This window comes from Poecilia reticulata, chromosome 14, assembly GCF_904066995.2.
Source record: "Poecilia reticulata chromosome 14, P_reticulata-male-v2, whole genome shotgun sequence".
Classification (NCBI taxonomy): domain Eukaryota; kingdom Metazoa; phylum Chordata; class Actinopteri; order Cyprinodontiformes; family Poeciliidae; genus Poecilia; species Poecilia reticulata.
The window spans coordinates 13,864,973-13,884,471 of NC_088843.1; the positions used below are offsets into that span (position 1 = coordinate 13,864,973).

Consider the following 19,499-nt stretch of genomic DNA (forward strand, 5'->3'; position numbering starts at 1 on the left):
CTGTGCAAAAATTAGAAAATAACACAAGACAAGGCACACCACGAAGCTCAGCACTGTACCGTTTTCTGGGTGCTCTGTTTCTCCAATGCTGCCATCTGGGGTGGTCCTCTCGTAGTGGTCCTCGGGCAGGGTCAGGGGTCCGATGCGAGGACCAGATGAGGACTTGCTACTGGGGGTCTCCGACTCCTCTAAGCCGCTGTCGTAGTAGCTGTGCTGCGAGGCGTCCTGCAGGTCCTGCACGGGGTTGGCGGTGGAAAAGGTCACGCGACGATGGGGATGCTGCAAAACACAAAGCAACAGATGTTTCTTTTTTTTTTTCCTAACATAAGCAAACATGGCTTCCGACTACATTTTCCAGTTCTGTTGTCTCTGCAGTGAATCGCTCCCCAGCGGCAAATGTTATACCTGAAATCGCTCCATTTAGCATCACCGAACACCGCTCTCTGTAAAGTTCCCTCACCAAAAAGTTAGGAAATAGTATCAAATATTAAAACGCTATTAAATATTAAAAGGTCTTTTGCACTATTATTATTCTAAATTTTACATAAGGTATAAATATGTGAAGAGAATTGGGATATTTATTTCTGTAATAAGAATGTGCAAATTGGTAGCAGCAGAGATGAATAAACTATCACAAAAACTCCACACCAACTCAGAAGACTTGAATGTGTAAATAGGGGGCAAAGACTGAAACATATTAAATATCATTAGTGTTAATATCAAGAAGGTTGAAAGTCGGTTATTATCTGAAAAATAAAGCATAAATTAAGTCAACCCACTTGAAAACAGCACCCATGTTTTAAAGAAATCATTTTGCCATATTAATTTTGAAACCCTGCCTATGTTTTGTGTACATAAAACCATTGTGCAAATGGCTGGAGTGTTGTGAATAAAGCGTGTACATATGAGATGTTTACCTGCAGAGGCAATACCTACCTATTCATATGTATGAACCTGAACGCAAACATTAAAAGACAAACATCGCCGGGGTGTGCGGGGGATAGCAGAACCCGAGAAGCGTCAAACATATTTTCATAGCTGTTATTATGATCATTAGTCAGTTAGAGGATTCATTTTCTAAATCTGTCACCACCAAATGAATTCTGATGACAGTGATTGGTGCGCTAATCAGTAGCCCCAGTGAGCTTCTTCCTCGCAACACATTTTAATATCCCCCTCCATAGAACCCCCCCAATTTCTTCTTCCGCACCGTTTGATGTTTAAACCAGCAAAAGAAAAAAAAAAGCCCAAATAATATTTTCACAATTTAACACAATTCCCAAGAGGCTCTAAATAAGTGTAACAAAAAAAAAAAAAAAAAGAACCTCAGAAGAGCACTGAGAAAACAGTTTGGGACTGGCTTCATTATGCAAACGTTAGAACGAGTTATCTTTTTTTTGTTGTTTTATGCCGATAAGGTTTAATTAAAGATTAAAACAGTGAAATGAACAAACAATATAAAAAGATGAATTCCAGAATGCGATTGCTTGAAGAGGAACGGAGCGCAGCGGCGCGCGGTGAATCATTGGAGATCGCACCCTTTATCAAATTGAACGGCTTGTAAATACAGTTAGGAGACCATTAAATTTCCTCATCCAAAGATCGGTTTACTAATGGCTACTTACCACCGATCCACAACAGAAAGATGACTCCTTGCAGGGCGCGCGTGGTCTTGCTTGCAGGCCACTCCCCCTCCTCACACCCACACACGAGCACCTCTCGTAAAAGTCAGGAAAGCACTGATACAGCAGAACAGGCCTGCTTCGGCTCTACCGGTCAGCCCCGATCAATACGAACGGCCTGCACTATTTTTTTTTTTTTTTTTTTTTTACCATTTTACCACTTTTCGAGCAAACGGTAAAGAAAAGAAATGCTTTTAAAGCTCAGGTAAGAGCCATCAAAACCCTAATGCCATCAGTAGGCTTGCAATGTTTCCAGGAGCCTGTGCGTCTTCCCGTCATCTTTCTTTTTACACACACACAAACAATGCATCTGTAGTGAAATAAAGATTATTAAAGTACTGGAGCAGTGAGCGATTTTATCTGCCTTCACCCCTCCTTTTCTGACGGAGGTACTAGAACAGAGTCCAGTCAATGAAACTGCACATGCTACTGGGTTGAAAACGTTGGGTTTTTCATTTAACGGCAACATTACAGTGCCTTGCAAAAGTGTTGAACTTCTTCTGCTTGCAATCGCAAACCTCAATATGTTTTCATAGGATTTTACGCAAACTACCAACACACGAGTTGTGCACGATTGCGAAGTGGAAGGAAAAAAAAAATAGATGCTTGTTGTTAAATAAGTATTATGTACACAGCATATGAAGGGACTGGGGGCTTTTATGATTTTTCTTTGCCAAAATTCAGATATAATGGAGTGAGAGCTCTCTTCGAGTCTTGGCTCAGATTTGCAGTTTGATTTGCTTGAACAGCATCACTAAGGTTTGATCTAAACTATTCCAATTCTTATTGTGCTGTTGAAAGGCGAATCGACACCCCGGGTTCCAGTCTTCAGCAGCCTGGGCCGTCAAGTTTTGATAGTTTCACAGTTGTACGCAATAATGAATATTTTTGAACGATGTATTTAACCCTTCGCTGTCAGATGTTCAAAGGTTGGATTATAGTTTTAGAACAGAACTTTGGCTGAAATATCTCTACAACCTGAATTCTTGATCTTGCTGTTTGTTTACTAATGTCCTGTAACAAACCTCTGAGGCTTTCACACAACAGTTGGATTTATGCACTTCCAATTGCAAACGTGAACTCTATGTACAGTTTAGGCGTCCGTTGAAGGCAATTGGTTCCACTGGAGTTTGTGTAGACGAGTCAAAGTGCAGGGGCTCGAATGCATATGTATGCCACGTTTTCTTATTTTTCGTCATACAATTATTCCTCTACCGTGTGATTATGCACCGTGCTTTGTGCTGATGTCTGAATCAAAAATCAGGTTTTGTGCACATTGAAGGTTGCAATTGTAACATGGTGGAAAGGAAGGGGTTGGATAGTTTTTGCAAGGCGCAGAACGCAACAGGAAAAATGTGAAACAGAGCCGTTTCACACAGGAAAATTGTGCTACTTTTTTTCTTTTTCAGCGGCATATTTGCATGTAGGGTTCTCAAACAAAGAGAAAATAGGGCATCGGGAGATTGTAGCTTGTTTTCTTTGGTTTAAATTATGCTCTGTCATTGGTACATCTAGTCTTGTACAAATATGTGCTTAGTAACTCTGCTTCATTCTCAAGAACACACTTTAATACCCAAGAAGTACATGCATTTCATGGACTATTTTAAATAATTCCAAACTAGCCAGGAACATGCAGCAGTAAACAGTAGGCAGCAGCACATCAGATGAATATGAATCTGTCTTCCGAAGCCGACTAATGTGGCTCCACCTGACAGATTACATATGCCAATGGTGTCCATTCTTAAAATGATTGGGCGCTCCCATAAATATGTGAATTTTAGGTGCTATTTAGCTGCTCAAATATGGATTCAAGCTTAAACTTCTCCTCCAGGCATCACTCCAAAGAGTCAGCATGGTATGATAACTAACTAAAGCTGCAGAGATGTTAAATAGATTCTCATTTAAGTCGGAAAAAAAAAGAGAGAAAAAAAAATAAAAATCTTTTGCCAGGCCTTGGGGGGCTGCAGGGATGCAGCAAGACGGAAGGATGGAAAGAGGAGGCTGAGCGGGATTGTGGGAGTTGGTCAGGCAGACACGGACATCGCTTTGGCTGGAGGGGACAGGCAGACGGATTAGATTCTGGGAGACTGCAGGCGGGGAGAGCGGGGTTGTTTGGGCATTGTTGTAGGAGCAAGAAGCTGTGGCGCTGAGAACGGGAGAAGGGACATTAACTGTGACATCTGACTTCATAACCCCATTTAGATTGAGCTAAAATGACCTCGTTTGTAATAAAGCAATCCCAAAGCAGATGGAAAGATACAGCTGGATTGTGTCTTTGCATGGAGGAACAAGACACATTTTAATGCTGTAATAAAAAGCAAAAATCCACTGCCTACCTCGAGCCCAGATTTTTTTTTTTGTTGTTTTTTTTCTTTTCGTAAGACTGCCAAAAAATATTATCCATACTGCAGTGCCACAGGGTAATTTCAAGCCTATTGATATTCAGTTAGAAACAGAAGCTGCCAATTAGATAACAATGTTTTTATGCCTTTATTACATTACCATATGCAGAACGCTGTGGTCAAGTAAAAAAAAAAAAAAAAATGAAAGTGACTAAGAAAGCTATTTAGTTTGGAAATGTACAAATTAACATAATTTTCTCTTCTTTTATTTACGATTTTTGGTAAAGAATGGTGCCCTTAGGCTCAGTGGTGGAGCGGGTATGCAAAGGCTTAAATCATGGTTAGATTCCGTTCGCTGCATGTCGTCTGTCTCTGCCCTTCTTCCTGTTTAGCTGCAAATGAACAAAGGCCACCAGTGTCACTAAAACCTTTGAAGAAACTGCAGACCCCATAAATACTCTTCATAGTGTCTGGAAAACATGTTTTATCACCAAATTTTTTTTTTTTACATTGCTTCAAGACCTCGTGAAGCAAACAGACAGTTTTGTAAACTCAAACAGAAAAAAAGCTTGCAAGCTCTCGTTTAAGAACGGCTGCTCACTCATTTGCAGAGCAGGATGTCTTGTTTATTTTGCAGACTCTTGTCTGTACAGCAGAATGGCTAATTTTGAATTCTTGGAGGCCTCTTTTAATATCTGACCAGACTCAAAGGCTGCTGCACTCTTCCTTCTGAAGGCCTGGTGTTCAATCATACCTCAACAGTCAGAAAGAAGCATGCCAAACTAAATCCCTCAGGTTGACATAACAAAAATCTGTAACACTTTATTTGAAGGGTTGTGCATAATACTGTCATAAACATGAAGGCGACTTGGTGAATGTCTGTGACTGTTGTCATGAAGTGTCATTCTGGAGATAATGACACTTTTAGTGCAAGTTGATGTTTTTAATGAACTTTTAAAAGAAGTTTTAGTACAACTTTGCATTAAAAGTGTTACTATTTATATCGAATAATTCCAAGTTGATGATTTTAACAAATTTTTATTGCAACTCTTAGTACAACTTTGCATTATAGGTGTCATTATTTACCAAATGACCCTTCATGACAACAGTCATAAACATTCATGAAGACTCCTTCGTGTTCAAGTTTATGACAGAGCCATGTTAGTCTTATGCACACCCCTTCAAATAAAGTGTTACCAAAAAATCTCACAAAGATCTAATTATGTGCACCTAATGAAATATGTCATGTGCGATTTTAATAATTTTATGTAGGAATAAACACGAGGGCGTGACATTACTTATTAACATTCTAACATTTTAAAATGTCACGTTTTCAGTTTTTGTGCTGTTAACATTTATATTGCATATTCGTATGACCAAATGTTTTATTGTGTGGTTTTGATATCATAATCTACAAATGACCTGTTCCAGGCTCCTCCCTCAATCCTCTCTGTTGTGCTTTAGTAGTTAACCTAAAACAGTGGCTGTCACACATGAACCATGTTTATGACTTCAGCAACTGAAGAATTGGCAGAGACAGAGGAGAATCCGCCTGACTCTGGCAAGACGGCAGGAGAAAGGATTGAAATTCTCTGAGAACTTTTATACAACTGGCAAGCTCCACAGAAACATTTGCTTGTTATCACCAGAAACTTTCCTGCAAAGTGTGACATGAAGTTTTGGATTTTGTTTGCTCATTTCTGGCTTTAGAGAGAGAGAGAGAAAAAGAGAGAGACAGAGAGAGAGAGAGAGAGAGAAAGCGCACGAGAGAGAGAAATAAACCTCAAGCAGTTCAGCTTTTATCTCTGGTCTTTGTTGGAATCCCCAACATTTTCTTTTTTTTCTACTTCACCTTTGTTTAATTTTCCAACCCAGTTTCCACACCTGCCGTCGCTCACTAAAACTGCCGCCGTAATTGTCCTGATATCCTTCACGATCATGCTTTCCAACCACTTCTAAGTGTGTGTTCCCACAGACGATATTGTTCTGTCTAAAACATATTTCGACGTATCAGATAAAGGCAAATCTGATACAAAGTCGAGAGCAGGCAACAAAACGGTGCCATAATCTGGCCTGAAATTGGAACTGATAAGGAGTGAAATAAAATTAAGCGCATGATTGCAAGTTATGATATATGTCATGTAGAAGTTGGCTAGGAATATTTGCATCATATAATTTCAAATTAAAAGTGCATTAAAGGCTGGGTTGAAATTATTATTATATATATATATTTTTTTTTCATCAGAAAACTTGAAAATTACATAAGACTTCCTCAGAATATTGGATACTTTACACTGGACCTCAAGCAGCTTGGTTTATGTGCCCTTCCACTCTTCATCCAGACTCTGGTAACCCGATTTTCGAATGAAATTTTAACAAATGACCTTAATCTGAAAATACGATTGAACCACTCACTAACAGTTCATTTCCTCTTCCACACAAGTTAGATTTCTTTGACGTCTCTGGTTCTGGAATTGGTTTAAAGCAAGGACGGCCATAGTTGTACTCCCTGTCCGCCATACATCTGCTCACGGTGACCCTTGAAACACTCTCTCCTTCCACTGAACTTTCCATGAATATGCTGGGAAATTGCACATTGTAAACAATTGCTGATGTCTACTTAGCAATAGGCAACGTTGTCTGTGTGCTTATATTAAATAACATTTTTGGAACAGAGATGGCACTTTCTCAGGGGAGTTAATTAGCTACAAGCTAATGATAATCAAAATTGAAAAAACTACATTCTTGAAATATATCACCCTGTAAGTAATGAATCTGTGTAATTTATGGGCTTCACTTTTTGAATCAAATTACAGAAATAAATTAACTTTTTAATGATAGTCTGATTTATTCCAAGGCACCAGTAGTTCATTTACTTAGAAACATTTGAGGCTGATATCTGGCTCCAAAAGCTTTAAGCCAACCCAGCAAGGAATGCGAGGGCCAAACCCTCGGCGTAAGCAGCCAGGATAACATCTTGGTGACCAGCATCTCTTTTACAACTGCTGATTTGCAGTACGGATTCCTGCTGGGATAGCAGGTCTCCACTACTGCCGCGCTATCATGTTGCATCGAGTTTCGCCCCCCTTCATTCAGACTGCCATGGAGGAATCTGAGACCTCTCTGCCATCAGGTGCCCTGTCACCCGGCCAAGTCTTGCTGATTACAAATGTACTGCACGGCTCTAGAATAGAAAACTGCTTGATTTTGTGTACTTCTGGACAAAAAACACATGCCATGTGGGTTGCAGGGTGATATTATTAATTACTATTACTATTGCTGTTGTTATTATTTTGCTAGCATCTAACTTGAGATTCCAAGCTTAATGAATTACATTAACCAATGAATTTTAATCTAAATTGTCTGACTGTAAACTTGATACAACTCTGATTGCATTTCCATTTATGCTATTCCTACTGCGCCCCCAAAACATATTTGTATCATATTTAATTAAAACATTCAAATAATCCTTTTAATCAATCTAGTAATCCATATTTTGCATAAAAAGATATGCTAAACTGGTGTATAATAATTTTTAAAAAAAGGATGCATCCAATACATAAATCTAAATGAATTTCAGTTTACTGCTCTATATTCCAACACTGTATCGGGGAAAAAAAACAAAAAACAATAGTGCGTTTCCAGGAGATGAATTGGCAGCGGTGTAACGTTGAGTAAAAGTTGTTGTTCTATTCTGTGTCCAGTGAGAAATGTTGTAGTCTTCACAGGTGAAGTGTTGACAAATGTTTTCAGTTAAATTTTTTATTACGCTGAGGTGTTGCTCAAGTTCCTCCACCGTTGCCAATGAAGTGAACTGAATATAAGAATTTACACTTGTGGAAGCACAAGCAAACATGTCTGCATTTTAGATAACTGATTAATAAATAAAAAAGACCTCCCACAATTATTACTGAATTGGCTTCATCTACAAAATAATTAGGAATAAACAATATTTTTTCCTATTATAGGAGGACCATGAAATAAGGAGCGACAGGGGGTTGATTCGATGATTTACCTGTGAATGTCTTGCTAATCATGGACATTTCATTATGCATTTTTAAAAATGTTTTATTATAGTGGTCTCACACTTAAACAAAAATAATTTAATAAAACAGAAATTATATAAAAGGTGTGAGTTTACTGTCAATTTCCCCTACTTCAAAAAATGTTTAAATTATTTATTTTGACCCAAATAAATATGCACTCCTATGCTAATATTTAACTGAACTCTGGCTTAACAGAGAGTAGGTCATCCCAGAATCTTAATGTTAGCTTGTTTTGCTAAATCAAAAAAATAAAAAAAAAACATTTCTCATGTGTTTCGGATTGTGTTTTGCCAAAGCATCAATTTGTCCTTCTTCAACCCTTTAGTAGCTGATTTCAGATGACATTAACACATTTGGGGGATAATCTTCATTATTCCATCAAACTTTTACCATGCAAAAACCGAAACTCACTCTCAGCATGATGCTACTCCAGATATGCTTGGCATTTAGTCCATAGTTCTTCGACCTGAAAGCCTTACCTTGACTCCAAAATAATATAGCATGATGTTTGTCTTCTTTACATAAAACTTTTCTCTAGATTCACAAAGACTTGCGATGAATGTGGAACTTGTTATGAAAGTTTGCCCATCCATTAGTTGGGTCGCGGAGTAGCAGCCTAAACTGAGAGGCCCAGACTTCCCTCTTCCCAGCCACTTTGACCATTTCTCTAATTTCAAGCATGGGCAATATATATATATATATATATATATATATATATATATATATATATATATATATATATATATATATATATATATATATATAATTTTTTTTATCTTAAATTGTTTATTTTGTAGAGCTGTTGCCTTGCAGCAAGAAGAAGGTTCTGGGTTCGATTCCCGGCCCTGGTCTTTCTGCATGGAGTTTGCATGTTCTCCCTGTGCATGCGTGGGTTTTCTCCGGGTACTCCGGTTTCCTCCCACAGTCCAAAAACATGACTGTCAGGTTAATTGGCCTCTCCAAATTGTCCCTAGGTGTGAGTGTGTGTGTGGATGGTTGTTTGTCCTGTGTGTCTCTGTGTTGCCCTGCGACAGACTGGCGACCTGTCCAGGGTGACCCCGCCTCTCGCCCGGCACGCTAGCTGGAGATAGGCACCAGCAACCCTCCCGACCCCACGGAGGGACAAGGGTGTAAAGAAAATGGATGGATGGATGGATGTTTATTTTGTGTGGTATCTTTAACTGCAAACTAAAAGCCAAAATTAATGACATCCTTGACAATGATAAGTCTATGCAAACTTCTGATTGGCACTGGATGTTTTATACAAAAAAAAAAAAACATGCAGATGGATATGAAGTGAATTATCACCGAGTGTAGTCCACAAAATCTGTCACACGGCCTCCCTGCCGAAGCATCAACTTTTCAAGCTGCGGCTAACTCATGTGGCCCTGTTTATCAATACTGAGTTAGGTATATCGTATGTGCACCGGTGCTGAAAGGCAGACTCCTTCCCATTGAATCACAGTTGTGTGTGCCTCGCTCTGATATTATGAAATGGGTTTTCTGCCCATGTTAAAGGAAACGGCTGATGTCTCAGTGCCCCTGTGATATGAAAAATTCAATTTAAAAGGATGAGAGAAAGAATGGTGCACGGCCTATTGTCATTCCCTCACACTGAAAGATATGAGAATGATGTTCCATTGTGTGGAGGAAATGATGCCAATCGTGCTGCAGAGAAATTCCTTCATAATTCAATTCAATTTCTTCTAAATCCCAATGCCAAGCTCCTGTGCCAAAGAGAGGCGGAATGACAGAGACAAAAAAAAAAAAAGAAGGGGAGGGAGGGCTGAAGACTGAGACGGAGGGGAGAGGCACTACAATTTGGGACTAAGACAATAAAGATGTGGGAGACATAAGCGCGGAGGGGATAGTCTGAAGGAAAGGTAAGAGAAAGAGGCAAAACAAAGAAGGAAAATGTTTGCGACGATTATTTTAATTGGGTTTAGCCAGGAAGAAGTAGAGAAAAACACTGCTTAAATTTAAAAAGGCAAATATGAATTTTGTTTTTCTTTTTCTTATTTTTTATTTTTTTTTCAGTATTTGTAGTTTTAAATCAGAGCGGGAGTCAGCATGTCCTTTTTAGTTCCAGTCTTTGCGGGTACATCCTGGCGCTGACATTTTGGCGTGTATGCGGGAATCAATGAGCTGCTGCCTCTGAAGGCAGAAGAAAAAAAATGAGCTGCACCAACAAATATGACAATGAAGAAGTGCACCTCTCAGTGTACGCAGCAAGCATAAAACCATAAAGACTAAAGCAGTTGCAAAGGAAATTCACATGGAACTGTTTTTTATTTCCCATATCACCATTATGTCCTCCATTCTCATCTCATCTACTGCTCTTTCTCTTTTTTTAACACACACGCGCACACACACACACGCATGCACACGGTTGTTTTTGTAGGTGCAATAGCTCCGAGGCAAGCAGCGTGGAATTGGAGTCTTCAAAGAGTCTTGGATTATCAAAGAGACACAGCTACCAGAAAACTAGGGGACACACTGGATAGGGGGGAGGAGGGGGAGGAACATAAGCGTGAGGTGGGGTGGAGGGATGGAGGGGGGAGGGGGGGTTGCAGAGGAGTCAGCAAGGGTTGGGGTGGAGGATGAAGTGATCAGACAAGAGAAGGAGATTGGAGGAGTGGGGTGGATTGATGGGGGGTGGATAAAGACCAGAAGTCCCTTTGTTCGTATACAGTAAATGGAGAGAGAAAGGAGACGGGGAGGGGCTGGAGGGGGGAAGGGCTGGAGTGAATGCATTAAAAAACAATCACACAGACCTTAATGGTCTTGATAGGCAAGACTGGATTTGCATTCTTCAGCGCCTGTGCCTGTTCAGGAGCATTCTCTCTCTCTCTCTCTCTTCCTCTTTTTTTTCCTTTTCTTTTAACCCGGAGAGTTTCATTACAATGGGAGCGCTGGCCTTGAAATACCATAATGTTGTCACAGTGAAACCAAGTATTACTGCAGCAGGACCTACCGAGTGTGAACATACCTGCCACATCTAATGACAAATCTGACTGTTCACGCAATTCCGCGAGACAGGATGTGGGGGTGTTGGGGTGAATGCATCAGCCTTCTCCAACAAAAAAGCTCTCCGTCAGCCTCTCTGTCCCAAGATGAGTTATGGATGTCTCTCTCTTTTTTTTTTTTTTTTTTTCCTTCTCCCTATTACAAGAACACTTCTCACCACAGAATGCACTTCCAAGTTGGTGTGTAAAAATGATTCCAGTAGCTGCGCTGCTGTCAGCTTTGGGGCATTCGCCGGCAATGATCCCATCCCGCTGCCACTGGCTTTCTCACGTCAGAGCCGGCCTGAGGTGTATGCAAACTGTATGACTGCTTGGAGGGCGAAGGCCCCCGAAGGCCTAGTTGGGGGCCTCAGAGCAGTGGGAATCTACACAGGACAGGTTTACAATGACATCAAAAGAAAACTTTTATGTTTTCAAAGTCTTTCTTTTTTTTTTCACTGCAGTCGTACTTTACTAATACTTTAATCATTTCTTCCACTGCTTTTTTTTTTTTTCCTTCTACTCTTGTCAGAGCTGGGGTAATATTTCATCCTCGCCTGAACTGTTTGTAAGTAGATCAACAAGTAATAGCTCTGTATTCCCTGTGTTTGCTTGCCGGCTAAGTCCGGTATGAGAGACTGACTATATAATTACCCTGAGCAAATATACCACAGTTTCCCAATAGTTGGACAAAACGTTCAATCAGAATTCAAACATTACGTAATTTTTAAACAAACAAAATAAAAAACAAACATATATATTACCACTGCTGCTAAACCAATCTAACACTGGTTATTAAAGTTAAAATAATATATGTAGGGGTGTGATAGTGCATCCAATTCATTGAGTTCACATAAAAGACAGAACTTCCTACTAGCAAAACTCTGAAAACAAAGACTGAGCAAAACTCTGAAAACAAAGACTGCAAATGACAATTCTTACTTTCGAAAATCACTCATTCTAATCTAAAAAGACTATAACCAGTATATGTTTATTCAGTCTGGGTTTGAGCGCTGCGTATATTGAAGTCTGACTAGTTCAAAGGTCATCCTGACGTAAGAACACTGAAAAAGTCCACTGAACCACTTGGCACCAGAATACATTAAAGATCTTTTTGTGGCGAAATCGAGACTACGCATGTTTTCTGGTTCAAGTTCACTTTGCATCCCCATAATCAGAACCAAATAATGAGGAGAAACATTAAGTTTTTATGCTCCTCTACTCTGGAACAAACTTCGAGAAAATTAACTGCTGAACTGTGGGCTGTATGTTGTTTTTATGATTTTTTATTTTTATTTTAGTGTAAACTGCTATTTTGCTTAAATGTGCTATACAAATTATTGTGATTGATTGAATGATAGATTGATCCACTGAAATTCTTTTCAATATACAATAATTTTCCATAATTTTGGGCTTTAAATATTTTTAAGCACAAGTAAAAGTTGAAATTAGCTTGCCCTCTGTACTTTAAAAACATTACTATCTTAAGACTGAAGAGTAGAAAACTTTAGTTTCCACTTTATGTTTATCCAACTGGACATGCTTCTTTGTTGTAAGCATGGGAAAAGTGTAACGACTCCTTTTCAGCCAGCTGACCAGCAGTCTCCAGTAAAGCCTGGCCTAGTGGCAGCACAACTGTACAATGTTCCACAAATTCAGGTAACTTGTAGTTTCTCTGTCACCTTTTTATAAACCCTAGGAACAATGTGAAAGAAAGTTTTGGGTTTTATCTAAAATGATTCACAAACAGACTCCTGATATTTTTGGTTGTGACAAAACATTAACCTGTATTCCGCCTCTCAGACTCTCCCAGGTGTATAATAATCGGCTTAGCTGGAAATTTGCCCCCCCCACCGACCCCATATGAATTTCTGCTTAGGGTCTCATACAATCTCGGGTCGGCCCTGCCGCACATAAACCTCCCACCTTCACTGACCTGGTTTGAGCCAGATCTGATTCCTTTAGTGTCTAATGAAGGCGTAAAATTCTTCCATCACACGATGCTGAAATCAAATTATAGTGCTTAAAGTAATCTCCTCTGCACAACTCATACTGGCAGAAACTTGTGTGAAGAATTATGCCCTCCCTCCCATCCTGCTCCTGTTTGGTAATTTTGGGGCACGCCAACACTGCACTGGTGGTGCAGTCATTTGTTCTGACAAAAGGAGGAGGGGTGCAGCAGAGCCATATCTATGGAGAACAAATTGGTAAATGTCACACGAGCCACATGTGGAGACGTTCCGCGCTCTTTTAAAAGAGCCAATGTTTTTTTTTTTTCGTTTTTTTTTTTGGGGATCTTTTCCTTCTCGTCTCTTCCGGAGTGGTATGCAGCTTGTGTGCGCATGAAAAGCTCAGCGCAGTTACCACGCCCAAAGAGCCCATACAAGGGAGTTAATCTCTCCCACAGGAGGCTGCTCTTCAATTGGCTGAATCACCTCGTGGGCAGTCCACGTTTTTCATCTGTTATCCTGATACTTAGACCACATTGTGACACATTTGCATAATGTTTATGTAGTTACCCCTTCTGGCATGCTGCACGCAAAAGAAACAACCTCTCTCTTCCAAGCTGCACTTTGTGACCATCACTTGACCATCTGAGCAGGCCTTAAAGAGACTTCAATTAGTTTGGAGTGTGTTAAAAATGTTCTGCAGGAACAATGGACAATTGTATATATATAAGTATGTTTATATATTTAGGAAGATTGTAAAACAAAGAAGCATACATCAACAAATAACTATACAGATGCAGTGAAATGTGAAGATATATAAAAAACCGCCGTCTTCAAAAAAAAAAAAAAAACACAACAAAAAAAAACCCTATATGTCTATAGATATTTATTCAGTGGGGGAAACTGCCATGTTGAGAAATAATTACTCTCAACAAAATCCCCATTTGGCCAATTATTAGGTCTGCTGCCAATACTCTATGTATAACTCAAGTTTTTCTATAGGATTTAGAGATTAGGAGTGGGATGGGAAGTCTGTGTTCAACTGTGTCTATGTTGAACACAGGCATGCTTCAAATGATGTTGAAAGACCAAGTCATGATTCCTTTAGGTTTATGGATAGATTCCATGATTTTCTTTTTCTCTTCAATTAACATGTCCCTATGTCATGATGCAAAGCCCTCTAACAAAGTTCAGGAACGATGTCACTCTTGCACAGCCTGCTGGCATGTAAACGGTTGTTATCTAAACTTAACCCTTTGGTGCAGCTCTTATAGAGCATAGAAGATTGTGCTGAACCTCCCTAAACATCCTCCACAGACACATTTTGGCAGAATGAATATGAGTTCTTGTCCAGCCTAGTGGCCAATCGCTAAAAGAATTGACTCTATGTATCATGTTTTATACCCAAGGCAAACTAATTATTAATTAGAAAGTTTTATGGCTGAGATTAGTGTACCTTAAATAATAATAATAAAAAATGCATTATTTTACATCTTAGGGCAGAAAAAAACAAAGATTTTTGAGCAAAAGTAATGAAACAGGAGGAAGAAAATAGCTGCCTTAAAGCCACTTAGTAACTGCTGGTTACAAACAATTTTAAAATAAAACTGTGTTATATTTCTGCTATTTTAAATACGTTGTAAATAATGGAGTATGTTTCTCTAGTAATTAAACAATCCTCCATTTGTTCTGTCAGATGTAATTAGCAGAGGTCTCAGAGGTTATTTGTATTTGATGTTTTTGTGGCTGTAAGGTGCGTGCACTTGATATTCACATAAAGACACAACTATCTTTCAAAGTAAATAAATGGGAATTTATTTACTATGCTTTGAAAATGTTACCATTTTCAAAGGATAACAATGAAAGTAAGAATGTATGCGCATTTCAGTGGCAAAAATAGAGTATAATGTCAACAACAAGTAAATAATTAAAAACTCAGCTAGTTCCTAACAAAAAAATATGATTAATATGATGCTTTTTTTCTTTTTCATTGTTTCATCATTTTAATTAGCAGTCCGTGACTTCCTGTTTTGCTGAGGTGTAGCAAAGGTCAATAGCTCTTTAAGTGGGACGCCTTATTTAAACAAGCAAGTTTAAGTAAAGTGTCTGTTGATCTTAATACATCAGGAAAAAAAACTACAAGAAAACATAAAGTGGCCTAAACCTGTCCAGATTTTTAAGGCTGGAAAAATTCCATTTATACTTTGTCGCCACGCATAGTGAGAAGGATTTTGAGGAAGGCAACATTTATTCAATTTTGCATTTAGTTTGGGCTTTTTATGCATCTTTAAAGTGGCACTAATAAATGCGGAGTGCATTGTAAATGACATTTCTGAAACAAGATGACAAGATGGAGAAGCAGAAATGTCATATTCATTGTAGTCAGGGGAGATTTGGAGGCGAGGGATCAAGCAGGAGAAAGGATCAGTGGTGAAACTTAATTGGGAAGGCCGCAGGATTAAAATTCTGATTGGTTTAAGGCTTAGGGGGTGATGCCTTCCTACCGACACTTCTATTGTCTTAAACCGTGTGGAATACATATGCTAATGTTAATTAGCGAAAAAGGGCGCCAGGCAATTTTTAGGAGTTGAGGAGGTTGCAAGAAAAGCATTATTAGAGATTTTGCAAATTAATCCATGTCCAAAACACAGGCAGAACAAAGCAAGTTGATAGGTTTGTCTGGAGGACACGCTGAACAAAGTATGAGAGGAGCATAAAGGGTGAATAAGCTTGAAGGCACTATTAGACATCTGATATCCCAAAATACAGCTCTGGTAAAATATTACTGCACAGAAGCGACAAAAGTGTTGAAATCGGTGTTCCCTAAACAGTCATTTCCTTCATCTTTGTCATTTATTATTTACAATATAAAGCACCACATAAGTTAGGGATGTTAGTTGATTTTTGCAATGCGTAGCCTTTTGATGAGCAGACTTTGCACAATGATTTAGAGGAACATTTGTACCTTAACAAAATCTCTGGAGACCATAAGAACAGGTGCGTTTAGAAGAGAACTGATGGGAATTAGTGCGGCTATATAGTACAGTGGATACAGACCCGCTGGGTACACAGCTAATGAGAAGCATGGAAGCCTATGAGAATGAGACAAATATTTAGAAACCTCTATTAAAGAAGGGAATCTAAACTTTGTTCTTATTAGAGTAATCTAAGGTTCCACATAGAAAGCGATAATTGCTTTGCTTCATTTGCAAACACATTATGCACTATACAGATATCCCCCTTATATAAAAGCCCCGGCAAAATTGAAACACTACAAAGATAGTGGTAATTATTTGTGTAAAAAAAATACAGCGAGAGTCATTGTTTCCCACCCTTACAAGTATGGAATCACAGCACCGCTCACGCAGAAAAACTGACGTTGATTCTAATGAATAAAGAAATTTGGTTTCAGCTGTAAGCCTGACAACATCTCACCTCAGCAGGATATTTTTGGAGACATATATTTGCACCGTGTGACTCTGCACCTCCGAAACAGGAAAATCACTTGGCTGTTCTGTGAAGTTTCGACGGAAACGCTCAGTCTTCCACTGTCGAAGTGTTCTGCCGGCTTCTTATGTGCCTGATTTCAACGCTGAATGTAGCCTACAATTTATCCTAATTAGACTTACATCAGCGCACCTCAGGTTAAAGAATGTACATTTCAAACTAAAGGTTTGACAAGATCAGCAGGAGTTCTTGAAACATTAAGACGACACAATATTTCTCCTCTTTCTTGCAAAGTGCTATCCACTTGCTGTCAACATGTGACTGGAGAAAAAAAGTGCAAACTGTAATTATGAGCATTTGGTATAAAGGCAAGTACTTTTAGCTTCACATCTTCTGACTTTTTTTTAGCACGGCTAAAGCAGTGCTAGTCTTATGACTGTTTACAGTTTGTTCTTAGTCATTAACTTTCTAATCTTACAACTGAATGTAATTCAGAGGAATTAAAAGCAAGAGATAGTGAGATATTTACAGTTCATTCATATGCATCAGTTGTTAAAAATACTCACTTTGGAAAGTAATAGCTTTGCAAATGAAAAAATAAAAGAAGCCAAAATCATAATTTTTGCAAAAAATATCTGGGTTAGCATGTGCTGGGCCTTAAGTAATCATTTAAACCACACTGCATAGTGTAGTCAAAATTAGACTGGAAAGTTCTACAACAATTTTAATAATTGAAAGGTTAAGCTGCTACTTCAATTTTGTGTGAAAACAAAAAAAAGTGTTATCTTTTTGTTATATTGCCATTTCTTTTCCTCTTGCTGTTTTGAAACCAACAAGAGAACTATATATCCATAGCCCCCCAATGCTGTGGTTATATTTCTAACCTGAAGAAACATCCCTAAAGCAATGTGGGGGTCTAATTTCAAGCACTGTGCTGCTAAACAAAATGTAATTAAAGCAGAATACAAAGGAACTGTTGTAAAAGGGAGAAAAAAAAGGAAAGGGAGCTGTACCAGTGGACCCCATTTTCCAGCGTTCTGATTGTGTGGAGAGCAAGTTACTACAATACTACAAACGGTTCATTTGGGTTCCTTTGAAGGCTCGCCACTGACTCAAATATCTCTGACTCAGAGGCTATTGAACAAATCACAGCCTCGTCTGACATGGATTATGACTGAAACCCACACTCCACGATGCATTTTCTGTTTGTCTAACCTTGCAAGCAGTTGCTTCAAGTTCTGAGCAACCAATCAATATTTACTGTTTTTAAGCCCAGAGCTGAAGCTGCACCGTCACCGCACCTTAATAGCCGTCTGTGGACCAGCATACACTCCGTCAGTGTATTCTTGTCAGGAAGCTAAATTACGCCAGAGTTTATGTCCACAACCGACTTGATACTTATTTAAGTACACTCTTACTGTAAACTGAAGATTGTCTGCGACGCTGTGTGCATATATCACACTTCTCAATTTCTTATAATAGGCTGCACTGTAAAGTTCACATCTTCCAAAATGTCTCTCTGGAAGACATATCGGGAGTTGATAATGCCAGAGGGAAGAGATAAACAGAGGAGGAGATGGGATAAAATAAAGAGTCAGACATGAGATAAATTAATCCTCAATATCCACTCCCTGCTGGGTACCTTATTGCCTCTCAAACTTTCCATCTTCAGAGTTAATATCTCTACTGCTGCTGTATCTGACTGCAAAGCATGCGGGGACTTTCAATTGTCTGAACCGGAAGAAAGGTGGATTAGGAAGCAGGATGAGGAGGGGGAAGGCTTTCAGCCTCACTTAAAACGCCTAATGTGCGTGCACTTGTTTATTTAAGCATGCACATGCATGTGCAGCACTATTAATAGCATCTCCGATGGTCTTGCTTGTCTCGACTTGTTACCTCGCACCCAAGACGTCCCAATTGGCAATGCATTCCCGAGAGCCCGGACGATTTGGGGGGCAGCGCGTCTCCGTCTCCTCCTCACACTTAGCCGGGTCTCGTTCTAAAGCGCCTGAATGAGGAGCCTGAATGAGGAGCCTTCATGCGCCACCATCGCATCAAAGAACTGAAAAAAAATCATGCCTAATTAGATTCATAGTGACCTTTTTCATCCCAGGCAACCGGCGCTCAGTCAGTGCCGAAGCAAAAATGTGTTCTCGACATTGATCTTTCTGCAGACCTGGGGATTGAGAGGACCGAGGCTCGGGGAAACAAGGCAGAAAAACAACATATCAAGCCCATCAGATGAAGAGATTACTCTGTTTGCCAGAGCTTCTCCCTGTGTCGAGGCCTTTCGCAGTTGGCATGTTTTTTTTGTTTTTTTTTCTGAATATATCTCTGTAATCCACCTACTGCATCATAATCATACAGCAGGCAAACTCTCACTGAAGTATCAAGGCCCAATTTTTTATTTATTTATTTATTTTTTGTGGCTGTTGTTGCCCATTTGCCAGACCTACACATGTAATCCCGCTGCATTTCTCACTGCCACGTGGCACTTTTCTATCTCTTCTCCCTTTGCATCCTGCTATTGTGCTCCTCTGTTCTTGCCACAACACTGTGACACTGACCATCAATCTTCCTGGGGATATCATACAAAGGATAATTTACAGCTTTAGGAGGGAGAAACAAAATATATGAGCAGTTTTTACAGTTTTAACGAGCGTCATCTCCGTAAACGAAGCACAGACATCAAAAACTCATCACATTTGTAAGTACCGTGTGTATATATAAATAAAAAAAAATCAATAAAAAGACTTTTCTTTGTTAAATGAAACACACTGTTTTTTGTAAAAGTGCTCAACTTTTGTATTTTGTTACATTACAACCACTAACTCCAACATATTTTGCAGATATTTTATGTCAGACAGCAGCAAGCGGTTCAGTATTGTGGACAAAAAGGATGCGTGGGTTTCAAAATTGTGTGGAGTGCATTTCATCCCTCCTCCCATTTCCCCTGATGCAAGTCTTTAGGGGTGTGAACTTTATCTAAAGACTGGAATTTATGCTCATTCATCTTTGTAAAGTAGCT

General features: G+C 39.2%; 1 protein-coding gene across 2 annotated transcripts in view; it reads right to left on the reverse strand.

Moving 5' to 3' along the window:
* pcdh1a (protocadherin 1a) overlaps positions 1–19,499 on the reverse strand; it is a 127,988-nt gene that overhangs the window by 39,200 nt on the left and 69,289 nt on the right. Inside the window, exon 4 of one of the 2 annotated variants that reach the window (XM_008427816.3) lies at positions 60–279. The exons of the other annotated variant lie outside the window; for it this stretch is intronic. Coding sequence (XP_008426038.1) covers positions 60–279 — 220 coding nt within the window. The remainder of the gene's footprint in view (positions 1–59; positions 280–19,499) is intronic. 2 annotated transcript variants of the gene reach the window in all.